The following is a 16,702-nucleotide window of genomic DNA, read 5'->3' on the forward strand; positions in this document are numbered from 1 at the left end:
GATGACTGAAGTACTGGAGGGTGTGTGTGCGTGCGTGTGCGTGCGTGCGTGCGTGCGTGCGTGCGTGCGTGCGTGCGTGTGTGTGTGTGTGTGTGTGTGTGTCAGATTCAAGGAAATGAGAGTGACTCTATTTTGAGAGTAGGCAGGACAAATAGAAAGTGATTCTGGTTTGAGTGTAGGCAATACAAATGTGATTGATTGATTGATTGGGGGCGGCCTGTAGCGTGGTGGTTAAGGTACATGACTGGGACCCGCAAGGTCGGTGGTTCTAATCCCGGTGTAGCCACAATAAGATCCGCACAGCCATTGGGCCCTTGAACAAGGCCCTTAACCCTGCATTGCTTCAGGGGAGGATTGTCTCCTGATTAGTCTAATCAACTGCAGGTCGCTCTGGATAAGAGCGTCTGCCAAATGCCAATAATGTAATGTAATGTAATGACTCCGGTTTGAGCGTAGGCACGGTTAATTGGAGTGACTCTGGTTTGAGCGTAGGCACGGTTAATTGGAGTGACTCTGGTTTGAGTGTAGGCACGGTTAATTGGAGTGACTCCGGTTTGAGCGTAGGCACGGTTAATTGGAGTGACTCTGGTTTGAGCGTAGGCACGGTTAATTGGAGTGACTCTGGTTTGAGCGTAGGCACGGTTAATTGGAGTGACTCTGGTTTGAGCGTAGGCACGGTTAATTGGAGTGACTCTGGTTTGAGTGTAGGCACGGTTAATTGGAGTGACTCTGGTTTGAGCGTAGGCACGGTTAATTGGAGTGACTCTGGTTTGAGTGTAGGCACGGTTAATTGGAGTGACTCTGGTTTGAGCGTAGGCACGGTTAATTGGAGTGACTCTGGTTTGAGCGTAGGCACGGTTAACTGGAGTGACTCTGGTTTGAGCGTAGGCACGGTTAACTGGAGTGACTCTGGTTTGAGCGTAGGCACGGTTATTTGGAGTGACTCTGGTTTGAGCGTAGGCACGGTTAATTGGAGTGACTCTGGTTTGAGCGTAGGCACGGTTATTTGGAGTGACTCTGGTTTGAGCGTAGGCACGGTTAATTGGAGTGACTCTGGTTTGAGCGTAGGCACGGTTAATTGGAGTGACTCTGGTTTGAGCGTAGGCACGGTTAATTGGAGTGACTCTGGTTTGAGTGTAGGCACGGTGGCGTGTCCTCACCTCATTGGTCGCCAGGGTGAGGATGCGATCCAGGTCTTCCACCAGCTGTTTGAAGGTGGGTCTGTGGGACGAGATGGCGTGCCAACAGTCCTTCATCATCATGTACCTGCAGGAGAGACCAGACCAGCTTTACGGCACAGCACTAACCCACCTGAGACTCACCAGCTTTACTGCAGAGCACTAACCCACCTGAGACTCACCAGCTTTACTGCACAGCACTAACCCACCTGAGATTCACTCATTCACACTCATTCAACCTGGAGGACACAAACCGCTCACATACACACTCACATACTACTATTATCACCATCATCACCACCATCATCACCATCATCACCACAATCATCACCACAATCATCATCATCATCATCATCATCACCACCATCGTCATCATCATCATCATCATCATCATAATCATCATTATTATACTAAAAGACTATAGAATAAATACATGGCAAGGGGAACAAGAACGAAGATTATTACATTGGAAAAAAGAAGGTTAAATCCAACAATAAAATCACAACAGATCATTATCCTACATAGCAAAGCAACAACATCATACTCGAAAAGCCACATTTCCTTAAGTCATTCAGCCCTCTTTTAAAGAATTCAAACTGCAGGCACACATGCTAACACAGCCAAATTGTGTATGAGTCACTTTTGGTTGGACTTACATGGATTTATAGCCAATGTTGTCATTGTCGTGTCCCTGTTCGATACCGGTATGGATTAAAATACCAAGCTTAGCAGTAACTGAACATTCATGTATTCTATTTAGATGCTGCTTTTTTTAATAGTGAATCGTCTTTCATCAGCATTTACACGAAACATCTAATTATAACTGTTCCGTTCACAGCAATCCCTTTCCTGAAGCGGTGCCAGGAATCCTCAAGGCATCAATCAGAATTCAGGACTCAATCTTCTCTTGAACCGTCAAGTATTTCAGGAGAGCAGATTCAATCTGAAGTGTGGGCCCGCTAACACCTGATCGCTAACGTCCCGCAGGGAGGGGACAGTTTACAGGAGCGCGCAGTTGTAGTCCCACATTCCCTGGCTGCATTCAGCTCTGAGTACAGTGTGGGACTGCTAGCACCTGATCACTAACGTTCCACAGGGAGGGGACAGTTTACAGGAGCGCACAGTTGTAGTCCCACATTCCCTGGCTGCATTCAGCTCTGAGTACAGTGTGGGAATGCTAGCACCTGATCGCTAACGTTCCACAGGGAGGGGACAGTTTACAGGAGCGCACTGTTGTAGTCCCACATTCTCTGGCTCCATTCAGCTCTGAGTACAGTGTGGGACTGCTAACACCTGATCGCTAATGTCCCGCAGGGAGGGGACAGTTTACAGGAGCGCGCAGTTGTAGTCCCACATTCCCTGGCTCCATTCAGTTATGAGTACAGTGTGGGACTGCTAACACCTGATCGCTAATGTCCCGCAGGGAGGGGACAGTTTACAGGAATGCGCAGTTGTAGTCCCACATTCCCTGGCTCCATTCAGTTATGAGTACAGTGTGGGACTGCTAACACCTGATCGCTAACGTCCCGCAGGGAGGGGACAGTTTACAGGAGCGCACAGTTGTAGTCCCACATTCCCTGGCTGCATTCAGTTATGAGTACAGTGTGGGACTGCTAACACCTGATCGCTAACGTCCCGCAGGGAGGGGACAGTTTACAGGAGCGCACAGTTGTAGTCCCACATTCCCTGGCTGCATTCAGCTCTGAGTACAGTGTGGGCCCGCTAACACCTGATCGCTAACGTTCCACAGGGAGGGGACAGTTTACAGGAGCGCACAGTTGTAGTCCCGCATTCTCTGGCTCCATTCAGCTCTGGGACTGCTCGCTCCTACTGTACTGCACACACTGACAGACCTCTGTCACTCCCACAGTGAGGGGGAGGCCATGAATACTCCCATTGATGAGGGCGCCCCGCACAGCTGTCTGCGTCCGCAACATCTGGACGGAGAGGACGTGTGCGGGGGTCAGAGTCTGAGTGTGTAACGGATCTGATGAGTGTTTTAGAGCCACAGTCAGCACTTCTCGGACAGAGGCTGCATCCAGTGCCCCCTACTGGCCTAGTAAAGAAGTGTCTGGATAGATTCACAGTGGCTTCAGAAAGTATTCAGACCCATTCACTTTTTTTCACCCATTATTATTTTTTTTTACACACTTTATTGTGTTGTAGATTTAATTTTAAATGGATAAAATTTCTATTTTTGCCAATCAATCTACAACACAATACTACAAGTGTGCCAAAAGGCAAAGGGGTCTGAAACCTTTCTGAAGCCACTGTTTGTATAGAGAAGTAGGAAGGAGGATGAGGTCAGGTGTTAGGACTGGGTGTAGGTGATTGGTTAAGATGTGGACCGGGTGGAGGTGATTGGTTAATCTTAAGGATGTCCTTACAGCTCATTGGTGCAGTTTCCCGGCTTGTCCATTCGATGACCCTCCTTCAGCAGCTTGAAGAGCTCCTCCACCGGGATTCCGGGGTACGGGGAGCCCCCCAGGGTGAAGATCTCCCACATCAGCACCCCAAAAGACCACCTGAGAGAGAACGCAGAAAACACACGCAATCAGCCCCCAATCAACCCATCTGAGGTCACCACACAGTCACTACGCACAAACAACGCCCACACTCTTTTATGCGCAAGACCAGAGCAGAGACCTTACAGCAGTCCGGTGTACTAGTAAGTAAATGTTCTATAAGTATCAGCATCAGCTTGCAAGGGGACTAGCCTTTGGTTATGTTTTTGGTCAGGTTTTTCAAAAGGAAAAAGGCCACATTAGTTCAGTTAAGTTTCATGCACGGGGTGGAAAGCGTAAGTCCACATCCAAGATTACACCAAGATTCTCAACTCTAGGTTTACAGAGTCCCTGGTTAAACTATGGTATACACTGCCGCGGACTGTGTTATTTAGCTGATGCTTTGATCCAAAACAACTTACAGTTCATTTGACCGAGCAGGGAACAATCCCCCCTGGAGCAATGCGGGGTTAAGGGCCTTGCTCAAGGGCCCAACACCTGTGAGGATCTTATCGTGGCTACACCGGGGATTGAACCACCGCCCTTCCGCGTCCCAGTCATGCACCTTAGCCACTAGGCTACAGGTTGCCTAGCGCGTGCGAGAGAGAGAGAAGCCATCGTCACGGACAACGGCGGGCCTGTGCCAGCTCAATCCGCTCTTCCTCCGGCCGCGGAACCGGCCCGCTCCGACAGATGTGTGCGTGCCGCCCCCCTACCCCCCCCCTGCCCCCCCCGGCCCCCCCCCGGCCCCTGGCCCTTTGTCAAAGCTGGCTTTTGTCTCTGCTCCGACGGCCACACTGTCCCCCATTGTCCTCTCCCACGCAAACACAAACACGGCCCACAATGCACTGGGGCCCCGGGGAGAACTGGCTGATCTGGGCACGGACCCTACTGTTCCGATTCACACAGACCAGTGTGGCTACACACACACACACACACACTCACATACATGTACACATACACATACACATACACATACACATACACACAAATGTATCTGTACTAACACAGACAGCAACACATTGCTTAAACATACACCTGCACCAATGCAACCTTACTAACCACACACAAGCAACCCAAACACACAGCTAAATATGACTAAAACACACAGGTGCACCAATGCAACCTTACTTACAGACGCAAGCAACACAAGCTTACTGACACAAACACACAGCAACACGTTAATAATACACACACACAGCAATGCGACACTGATATATACGCATGGCGAAACAATACACACTGACAGATAAAGTCCAGAGCAATTTTACTAAACTAAGACACAGATCAATGCAACCATAAAACTACACACAGACCAGACTACAGCGAAACGAGAGCCAGCACTGGGGGCTGGATTCAGTCAACACTCGTCTTCAACCTTCTCCAATTAAACTGCAAGTGATAGTTTCTTCCCTGCAAACACAGCGAGGCTTGTTCAACGATCACTGAAATTAATGAAGAAGAAATGCGCTCCGACTTGAAAAGCAGTCACACACATTTAGGAGTCAAAGTTGAAGATCAGCGCTTAATTTAATCCAGGTTCCGATTTTCAGACAATTCCTTTTCTTTTTGCTCACATTTCCGCTGTCCCTCCATTCGCACACTCAGTGACACTTTGCATCTGTCCGTTTACTCTGTCCAGTCTAGCGCATCACGCAAACAAAGGGTTAGACATTACCCCATTCAGGGACCACCCCTCAAATCACACACACACACACACACACACACACACACACCTGACCCTATCTAGTCCCACAAGGTTGTGGTCAGAAGGCAGAGCTTCATTTTTCAAACTCCCCATTTTGGGGTTCAGCAACACTCTCAGAGCCCAGTTCTCTAACTGCCACACCACCACACCCAAACATCTACACTATTAAGCCAAAAGCAAATAAAAACAATATAAAACAAGGAAACCAAATTGAATGTGAATCAGTCATTAAATTTAAAAAATGAATAAGAATCCCCCGTTCAATTTTCAAAACAGGTTTTGTTTTCCTTCAACTCAAAACCTGATCTCTGGACTATTTTGTTCATTTACTTTTACTTATTGGTTTTTTCTGCACCTAGCAATATCCAAATATTTCACACGAGAAATGGGTCAGTATTCTTCATTCGTCACTCAAACATTAATCATCATTAAACCTTCCATCAACAAAAGAGAATTTACAGCCAACTTCTTTTAGCCAATGAATAAATAGCATTTAATGACACGAATCAGTGTCAGTTTCCGTCGCTCTATGAGAAAACTGCTGGCAGCACTGACCACCCCTCCATTCTGGCTCCGGAGGGCTCCATCCGTCACAGCCCCCGCACGGTCCTCAGCCTGCTCCTTCTGTTTGTCTAACCGATGTCGTGGGAACGTCTCTGTGAACGCACTCGCTCCTCTAATCTGATTTCATTTATAGATCGGCCAGCTTTCAGTGACATTTCAATGCAAATCCAGTCCCGGAGGCTCTCTCAGAGAAGCCAATTAGGGAAAGTGAGAGAATAAATGTAATTACTGACCGGGCGAGACAAAGGAGAGCCTCGCTGTGTTTAACCACACGCATGCCACCGGCGCGGAGCAGGCATCGATCAGAGAGAGGCAGCACACACACGCAAACGCAAACACACACACAGAGACACACACGCACGCTTCACACACACACACACGCTTCACACACGCTTCACACACACACACACACACAGAAACACACATGCACGTATGCACACACACACACGCACAGAAACACACATGCACGTATGTGCACACACACACACACACACAGAAACACACATGCACGTATGCACACACACGCTTCACAGACACGCACACAAACACACTTCACAGACACGCAGAAACACACACGCATGCACACAGAACTCACACACACACACACACGCACATACTGAAACATACACGCACACACACACACACACGCTTGGGTCATACACAGGCATGGGTCCCATGGGTTAGTATGAATGGCCCTTATCTAATTGGTGCACGCATTGTCCTGCAAAAGCACGACACACAAACTCTCAAACAGGACAGGAAAATCCAACATGAAAGTGTCCTCTGTCCTCCATCCTCAATCCTCTAACAATAAAAAAAACACAGATATACTCAGATGAAGGGGATTATTCTGAAAGACCATATATGTTGAGGGGTACAAGAGGAGAGGCTAGGCCAGGGGTACGGGGTGTGGGGTGCGGGGGCAGCAGTGATATTGTTGGGCTCAGACGTGTGTGAAGAGCCTTTTTTGGGGTGAGGGGAGGGGGGGGGGCTTCCGCCCCAGAGGGGGTGGGCACCGGCCCCCATTCTGCCCTTTGAAGCTGGGTAGATTAGTAACACAGCACTGGATACAAGTCTAGCGTGAAATCCTCACTTTCAGGACACGCTGGCCATCCTCCACCCCCCAAATACCCCCCGTAACCCCCCCACCCCCCACCCCCCTACAAGTCGGCCAAAACAACTCTCCCCTCGCACCGGCAGCCCCAGGACTGGCGGGGGGGTTTGGCGACGTGCGCGAACAGGCTCCATGACTTTGACCTTCTGGTGTTAAAACTATTTTTCCGTACAGGCCCGGGCCCACCCAAGCGCCGGCAGAACAGAACACAGTCCGAAGCGCTCCGCTCTGCTCCGCTCCACTCCGCGGACGGCCGACTGACGGCGTGCCAGAGGAGAAACCGCGGAAAACGCCAGAACGAGAGCCGCGCCGCACACCCGGGACACCCCAGGGGCTCCGCTCTGCGGGATGACGTCCTGCCCGTGTAATTAATCTCAGACAGGCTCCTGGACGGCCGCCGCTTCTTAAGACCAGCCCTTACTCTGTGTGTGTGTGTGTGTGTGTGTGTGTGTGTGTGTGTGTGTGTGAGAGAGTGTGTGTGTGTGTGTGTGTGTGTGTGTGAGTGTGCGTGTGCGTGTGCGTGTGCGTGTGCGTGTGCGTGTGCGTGTGCGTGTGAGTGTGTGTGTGTGTGTGTGTGTGTGTGTGCGTGTGTACTTACACGTCACTCTGGTGTGTGTACACTCGGTCGAACAGGGCCTCTGGAGCCATCCACTTGACTGGGAGGCGACCCTGTGGACAGGAACGCAAGCCTGAGGTTAGCGCAGGTCAAAGGTCAGAGGTCACAGGTTTTCATATTAAAACCATCGATGTTAATGGCCCCAGTGGGGGAATTTCATTTTCTTGAAACAGTATCAATACTTCATTAGCACCAGGGTTAATTTGCATAAACCACTGATTGACAAGAGGTTTCATTAGTCGAAAGGAAAAACCAATACGAATTGGGAGAATTAAATCCATGAAAAGGAACAACTTGGTACACTCTTGCATTGAACTTCCCAGGAGTACTAATATAGCTCAAACTGTGGTAAAGATGTTTGCTTTTCTTTTCAGAAAAGCTGAAATTGGTGCACAATATAAAGAACAAAGGAGGGGGAAAAACAGAAATTGACATGGAAAAAGAATAATGTTCAAAGAGGAACTGAACTATTTAAATACAGTCTGGCCTTGTATATTAGGGGTTTTCTTTCTTGAATCCGATTCATCCTTTGGTGTTTATTTAAGCTGTGGTTTTGTGACAAGTTGGCAGCTGGATGTAGGGGAGACATATAATCCAATCATTGTTCTTCAAATCCTCTCTATCACCATAACCATCCCTGTCCAATGAAAACCTGTCACAGCATCGGACTGCTTTCACAAGCCTGGCTTTACCTGGGCCCCCCCGCAGACTATAGACCCAGTTCTCTCGGAGAAAGAGAGTGAGAGGGAGGAAGGGAGAGAGAGGGAGAGAGTGAGAAGGAGGGAGGAAGTGAGAGAGAGGGAGGGAGGGAAGGAGGGAGAGAGCTTTTGTTCCTTTTCTTAGGCGCACACTTTGGCAATATGTACAGTACCAATTTATTTGATGACAATAAAGTTGTTGTTTTTTTTTTTAATTTGAATTTGAGAGAGCGAGACAGCAAGAGAGAATGAGAGAGAGATCAAAACAGAGGAGGGAGGAGAACTCCACTTTTTGTGCACAAAAACACGGACACACACACACACACAGAAGTTGGATCCAAGCATTCTCACATTTGTGGTCTTTTTGTAATAGTCGATGTTGTGAACGTCTCTGGCCAGGCCGAAGTCTGCGATCTTCATGACATTGCTCTCTGTCACCAGGACGTTCCTGGCAGCCAGGTCCCTGTGAATGCACTGAGAGGGAGGGAGAAAGAGAAGAACATATAACAGAGAAGGAGAGAGAGTGATATGGGGAAGAGAGAGAGAAAGGTAAGGAATTAAAACACAGCCAACAGGGAGTAACTGAACCATTACATCTACAGTACAGTTATTTAGCTGACGCTTTCATCCAAAGTGACTCCCAGTGGAGCTGACTAAGCAGGGGCCAATCCCCAATGTGGGGCTAAGGGCCTTGCTGAAGGATCTTACTGCGGGCACGCTCACCTTCTGCGAGGCCAGGTACTCCATCCCGCGGGCCACCTGGTAGGTGCAGGACACCAGGTCCTTGAAGGTGAGCTGCTCATCAGACACGCGGGCGATGTCGTAGGAGTACTCCATGCCAGGGGGCCGGCGCGCACGCAGGTACTCCCGCAGGTTGCCCTTGGAGGCGTACTCCACGATCACGTACAGAGGGCCTGCAGGGGGAGCAAGCATGAGGTCAGCCACCACCACACGCAGACACACAGACACAGACCTACAGACACACTGCCACATCCACAGACATACAGACACAGACACACATCCACAGACATGCAGACACACAGACACACAGCCACATCCACATCCACAGACATACAGACACAGATACACACATACAGACATACAGACACACAGCCACATCCACAGACATACAGACATACAGACACACATCCACAGACATACAGGCATACAGACACACATCCACAGACATACAGACATATAGACACACATCCAAAGACATACAGACACACACTCACAGACAAACACACACACATCCACACACTCACAGACAAACACATACACAACCACAGACATACAGACACACATCCACATCCACAGACACACACATACAGACATTCAACGTTTCGGCCAGATACTAAACCCAGGGGTGCCAATAATGATGTAATCTTGATTTTGGTGAAATTGCTTTTTTAATTAAATGAATGTTTGACTCAGACTTACAGCGCTTTAACTTTGGCCCTGCTGAAAACAACTCAAGCTAGGTTTTGAAACAGCTGGTAGCTGGTCATTTCAAGATGGGTCATAGCAGGACTTTCTGCCAGGGGGCCTGCTGCCTACTAGACTAGGTCGTACCACGGCACACAACACAACTAACGCAGCGCTTAATACCGGTGCGGCTACAAGGGCTGAAACAGGAACTGCAAGACAAACATCATCAGCACCGTGAACCAGGTAGGTCTTCAGGTGGAGGTCAGAGGACCCCACCCGTGTCGACATACGGGTCACGTTTGTGTTTGCAGAGACCTGCCAGAGACCTGCCCGGCTGGAACTGACTGTGTTGCCTGCGGAGTGCTCACAGTAATCTCAGGAGCAGCACACTTAGGAGTGTTTGTGCGGGAGTTTAACGTCACGTGACTGAGGTAAAGCACCTTGCACCTGGGTGGAGAAACAGCTCCACCACACCTGGGGGGTGAGACCTGTGTGTGATAACCACTCTACCTCTCACTCCTGCAAGACTGGCACAATCCAGACTCAGGTATACTCCAAATTAGTTTTTATGTTCTTCCCAAGGGAGAAGACTAGCAGTCCCAATGGGAGGGCCTGTTCTTCCCAAGCCTTAATTAACTGCCCTCAGCCCACCATCGGAGATGTATTGTCCCAGGATGGCTGCAGGTTCTCAGGTTTTCAGATCATAATCAAGACCAACAGGAATCTATACCTCTAAGCCCCAACCACAGTCACAAGCACCACCCCCCAAGCCCAAACAGATTGTAGCTTCTCAAGGCTGATAAAAAGGTCTATTCCGGTTTATACTGTGGAGAGTCTTCTCCCCTGTTGGTACAGCGAGAGGCGGTGATGTCACAGAGTGTAGTCCACTCACCGTCCTGCGTGCACGCCCCCAGCAGATTGATGATGTTCTTGTGCTTCCCGATGATCTTCATCATCTCCATCTCCGACACCAGGTCTGACAGGTCCTTTTCCGTCGCGTCGTCTGGGAAACGCAGAGGGGGGAACAGGGGGGAGCAGGGGTTCAGCACCACCACAACAACAACACCAACACTACCAGCAATACCACCGACAACAACCACAACCACAACCACAACAACAAGAACAACAACAACCACAGCCACAACAACAACAACAACAACGACGACAACCAAAAACCCCACAAACAACAAAACAAGACACCGTCCCTCCTTGTCCTCCATGCCCCTTGCACCCCGCGACCTCTGACCCATGCAGTCAGCCCTCTTCCCTGGATTGCTGTGATTAAGTGGGGCTTCCAGACAGAGCAGGGTAATGTTACGGGTGCCCCCCCACCCCCCCCCCACCACATCCTCCCCCCAGTTTCTCTTCTTTAAAGAGACTACAGAAACATCCTTTCAGGTCTGGGGGTATTAGAAGCGTTCGTTCAATTTGGAGTAATTACCCTCGGTGCTCACTCTATCTCTCTCTCTCTCTCTCTCTCTTTTTCATTAGCGATCGCTGACTGCCTCCATCGTGGTCACACACACCACCGTCGCATCTCTGAGATTCCTCCCCACAATTACCCCCCCCCCCCCCACCCTTCCCCTCCTTCATATAAGGCCTCAGTTAAATCCCCCCCCTCCGTACAGGTGTTGAGAGAGCTCTGCACAGCTGTAGCAGACGGGGTTCAGCTAAGAGGAGCCCCCCCCCCCCCGCTGACCCACCTCTGCAGCTGTCAGTCAGCACCAGCGAATAAGGCTGGCTGGTGGGCCGCCCGACCCAGGACATGTACACCGGAGCCAGGGCACAGAGGAGGAGGAGGAGGGGGGGTGTGCTTTTAAACAGGACCCCCTCAGATAGGCCTCTGTTCAGGCTGTCTCTGCCTCAATACTGACAAACCGGCTCATCAAGTGCCCAGGCCGGAGGAATTAATATCCGTTCAGCGGCCTGATCGTTTAATAAACAAACACGGCTGCAGTCGATGATTCTCTACCTGTTTGGGTCGAGGCACAATAGCTGCCTTCACAGGTCTAAACCGTTCGACTGTATGGTAGTGACTGCATTTTAAATGGAGCGGGGAAAACCTGAAAAAAGAAGAAGCTAATTTTCTGAAAATTAAGGAAAAAAGTTGCAACACCCTCCAATTAAGAGTGAGGTCATGTTTTTCAGCTCAGGCAGTTCAGTAATAAAATAATGACCGTGGTGCCCTCTGGCATCGCAATGTGAGAAAAACGCACAGTTAAGGTGCGGGTGTGGAATCCCTCCATGTTCACATGTTTCCTGGTTTCCTGTGTGAAGCGCTTTTTCCAGGGGTGATAAGAGTGACCTGCTGCTTGATCAGTGTGATTATACACCACGCGTGTCTCTCAGAGGAAACGGCACACTTTCACTGCCACTGCTGAACAGTAGGGCACAGTCGAGCATCTCCGTTTAACACGAGACTAGGAGGCCTCGGATTCACACGAGTGCCTTGTGTGTAGTTTGCATGTTCTCCCCGTGTGTGCGTGGGTTTCCTCCGGGTACTCCGGTTTCCTCCCACAGTCCAAAGACATGCAGGTTAGGCTGACTGGACAGTCTAAATTGCCCGTAGGTATGAGTGTGTGAGTGAATGGTGTGTGTGCCCTGCGATGGACTGGCGACCTGTCCAGGGTGTATTCCTGCCTTTCGCCCAATGTATGCTGGGATAGGCTCCAGCCCCCTGCAACCCTGTTCAGGATAAGCGGGTTAGGATAATGGATGGATGGATATAACTATAGCCACATAGTTCTTTATTTCCTCCGATATGTTAACTGATATCAATCTTTTTGTGCATTTGTGATATCGTGCATGCAGGTTGTACGATAAACACATGGTCATTAATGCACTAATGAGTCTTTCTTCTCGTTGTGTGCTGTGAGTGAATTCGCTTGCTGTTCGACTGCGTCTCCTGCGATGAAAGACACCCTTTCCCAAAAAAAAAAACGATACAGCATATGAACTGTTGATGTAAGGTCGTATTGAATGCATGTCTATACAAATAATAGCAGTGCTGTCTTTACCGGTGTTCTTTACTTGAGCGCACTTATCCCAGGTTATGGTGTATGGTATGGCACTTTGCACTTTGTTGAACGTCGCTCTGGATAAGAGCGTCTGCCAAATGCCATTAATGTAATGTGATGTAATGTAGTGTAGTGTAATGTAGTGTAATGTAATGTAATGTAATGTAATGTAACGTAATGTAATAGGTCATCATCACGGCGTTACCGTGGTAACCCGCGACGCGCTCACCTTTCAGCATCTTCACCGCCACGGTGATCGCGTCTTTGGGCTTCTCCTTGTCGATGCCGACGGCCTCCGCCATGACCACCTGCCCGAAGCAGCCCTCTCCCAGGGGCTTCCCCAGCGTCAGCCTGCAACGGCACCAAACGGTTACTATAGCGCCTTTATCCAAAGCGCTGTACGACTGATGCTCCTCCTTTATATAGCGCCTTTATCCAAAGTGCTGTAGAACTGATGCTCCTCCTTTACATAGCGCCTTTATCCAAAGTGCTGTAGAACTGATGCTCCTCCTTTACATAGCGCCTTTATCCAAAGCGCTGTACGACTGATCCTCCTCATTCACCCCTATACACACCACACACCACACACACACACACTTACTTTCTCACGCTCTCTCACAGACTAACCTGGCCACACACACACACACACACACACACACACTGTTGTGGCTACAGCTAATTCCAAAATTAATGAAAAATGCAGGAAGATTATATAGTGTTGAACAGTGCGTTTAACTTAATGAGATGATTTAACTGCCATCCCTCTCCATCTAACTGCTCTGTCTAATCCCAACCGCTGTTCTGGCACGGGTGGCTCAAAACCCTGCCAGGGTAATGATGACAATTATCGTCCAATTAGAGAGCTCCACCGAGAGCAAAGACGCGTTCCTCTGTTCAGTAGCGTTAGCTGGGCGCTGATCCCCGATCCACGAAACTCAAGGCCCGGCCCGACGACGTGACACACACAGGCACACACACGCTTCACACAGACACACACACACACACACACACACACGCACACGCACACGCACGTATGCACACACACACACACACGCACACACACACACACACACACACACACACATACACACACACACGCACACACACAGAAACACACATGCACGTATGCACACACAAGCACGCACGCACACACACACACACATGCACGTATGCACACACACACGCACACACGCACACACAAACACACACACGCACACACGCACACACGCACACACGCACACACACAGAAACACACATGCACGTATGCACACACAAGCACACTCACACACACACACACACACACACACACACACACACGCAGGTCTACACAGCAGGGGAGGAGGCCGATCCACCTGGGCCCTGTCTTAAACGCTCGCTCTCCTGTTCAGGCGTGTCCGTGTGTCTGTCTGAGCTGCTCCTTTGTCTGCGCCTCACCTCTCTGTCTCTCCGAGGCGCACACAGACTCACTCCCCTCATCCCCCCTTTGTGCTACGCAGAATCCTGCGATTAGCGCGCAGACTAGCGCCCAGACACCGTGCCGAAACGCCGCTGTTATTCTCCGCTGCGCTCATTCAGTGCCGGCCCAGGCCTTGGGGCGACGCAGAGAATCAGTCATTTGCTTAATACAATACAGAGTATTACAAGCACATAACATATAACATTAATGTAGTCTTAATGTTAATAATACCTTGTGACCCTACAGGCCAATACGCTGGCATTTCACCCTGACCGCGACACGGAACCAAAAAAAAACCACACTGAGACAAATGGAATCACAACCTCTCTCTCAACGTACCGGGAGAATTATGCAATTATTGACAAATCACGGACACGGAGAGAGTTTGCCGCACATGAGTTTAAACACGGAGCGTCTCAGAAGTGGGTCAGTGTGCGGCCGCCCTCCTTCCAAAACAAACAAGCGGTGTTTGCCCGCGCCCTCGCCACAACTCGACGACCCCTGACCCCTGACCCCGCGTCTCCCCGGGATGACGGGTGATTGGCAGGTGGGGGGGGGGGGGGGCCCCGCCCGTCTCCCGGCTGTGTAAACATTCACACCCGGGGCTGGGGGGCCGTGTCCTTCCCCCGTGCGCTGAAGGCACAATCCGCGCTCTGTCCCCGCCTGTCCTCCGAACCCCGCGCTCAATGGCTCCCTTTCACCACAGATAAGCGCCGTTGTTGTTTTTTTTTTTTTTCTTCCTCTCCGCGAACGCTCTTTTACCCTCACCCTCTACAAACATTAGCATTCCAGAACTTTCCACATTCACAGCGAATGCCCCCCCGAGGCGAAGCTGCGATTGAGCGAATGTGTGTGTGCGTGTGTGTGAGTGTGTGCGTGTGTGTGTGTGTGTGTGCGAGAGAAAAAGAGAGAGTGTGAGAAAGAGAGAGAGAGATAGAGAGATAGGGAAAGGGATAACAGTAGTTTTAGCACTACTGCACCGGATTCATTCATTCAAGACCATAGGCAAACTTTGAAGCCACTGCTTCCAACCATCTTCGAGACCCAGGAGGAAAAAAAAAAAGTTGAAAGTATTTTATACTTTTTTGACATGATACAAGTGTCTTGAATAATAAAAACATGTCGCAGTGAAAATATTTTCAAAATACCTATACATGTTATACATTTTAATTTAACGTTAAGATAAACACAGTATAAAGCTCAGATAAGCCAAAAAGTAATGTCTCGGGAGGTTAAAGCCGCGACTTCAAGCAAAAACAAGAGAGCCTGCCATTTTCTTAGAATCTCTGTAGCTTTTGCTTACAGCACATAAATAATCCAATATTTGAACAAAATATTTGAAATAGGTTTGGATCCGATACGGCGGTCTGGGCTGCTCCGTGCATTCAGAAGGCCTCCAGCCCTGATGTGAAGGTGGTGTTTTTTTTTTGTTCTTTTTTGCACCGTCCTGCCAACCGCTACAGAGCCGAGCCAGGCCACAGAGACAGACCGGCGACTGAATCGCCGTTTTCCACACCGGGGTGGAAATGACTCCGGGCACATCGTTAAAATAGCGCACACACGGTCGCTAAACACTGCGCGCTAATTACCTCCTGCACCCTGAGAGAGCCGCGGTAAACGACCCGGCGAAAACAGCTAAATAATTCTCCTTTCCACTCTGGGACCTCCAAGCCCCGTCCAAAATGCATAGCTCACTCAGAACAGAAAAATGAAGAGAGAAGGCGTTGCGCTACACTGAAATCCAGGGCCAGCCTGCAAGGAGAGTCACGCCATACTCCTGCTAGCGCAAATATATACATTTGTTATTTAGCTGATGCTTTTATCCAAAGCGACTAACAGTTGATTCGACTAAGCCGGGGACAATCCTCCCCTGGAGCAATGTGAGGTTAAGGGCCTTGCTCAAGGGCCGAACAGTGGTGTGGATCTTAGGTGGCCACACCGGGGCTTGAACCACCAACCTTCCGGGTCCCAGGCATGTCCCTTAGCCACTAGGGTACAGGTTACCCTTACACAAAAACAGCATAGAGTCTCTATCATTGGGTGATTTGGTAATGGGCAGCACCTCAGGCTGAAGGGTAACGGGTTTCCACGCTGAACGGGGATGAGGTAATGGAATCGGCAGCTCAGTGCCGCACGGTACCGCCGAATGACTCATCGCTCCGTATCACCGCTCTCCAAACCGCGAGTGCTTTATCGAGACATTCCACCGCGCTTTCCTGCGAGTCAACAGCGTGTTACCCAGCGTGCCCCGCGGGGCGGCCAGGTGCACCTGCTATCAGGCACAGCCGCTCCCCTATCTCAGCGGCCTACCTGAGACGGGAGCGCACAATCCCACGATGCCGCGCTCAAACCACAAATCCAATCAGGTTCTACTCTACAAACCCTCACGTGCAGGGGCGGCCTGTAGCGTGGTGGATAA

The 16,702-nt window shown here is 49.9% G+C and overlaps 1 protein-coding gene across 9 annotated transcripts in view; it reads right to left on the bottom strand.

Annotated features, from left to right (window-relative positions):
* fgfr2 (fibroblast growth factor receptor 2) overlaps positions 1-16,702 on the bottom strand; it is a 57,590-nt gene that overhangs the window by 4,635 nt on the left and 36,253 nt on the right. For all 9 annotated transcript variants that reach the window (XM_061230316.1, XM_061230315.1, XM_061230312.1 and 6 more), the window contains 7 exons: positions 13,057-13,178; positions 10,703-10,813; positions 9,106-9,296; positions 8,734-8,856; positions 7,667-7,737; positions 3,566-3,703; positions 1,161-1,266 (listed from right to left, as the gene is read on the bottom strand). In XM_061230316.1, the coding sequence (XP_061086300.1) occupies positions 1,161-1,266; positions 3,566-3,703; positions 7,667-7,737; positions 8,734-8,856; positions 9,106-9,296; positions 10,703-10,813; positions 13,057-13,178 (862 nt within the window). The remainder of the gene's footprint in view (positions 1-1,160; positions 1,267-3,565; positions 3,704-7,666; positions 7,738-8,733; positions 8,857-9,105; positions 9,297-10,702; positions 10,814-13,056; positions 13,179-16,702) is intronic.

The sequence above is a fragment of the Conger conger genome, unplaced genomic scaffold (genome assembly GCF_963514075.1).
Source record: "Conger conger unplaced genomic scaffold, fConCon1.1 SCAFFOLD_97, whole genome shotgun sequence".
NCBI classification, from domain to species: Eukaryota; Metazoa; Chordata; class Actinopteri; order Anguilliformes; family Congridae; genus Conger; species Conger conger.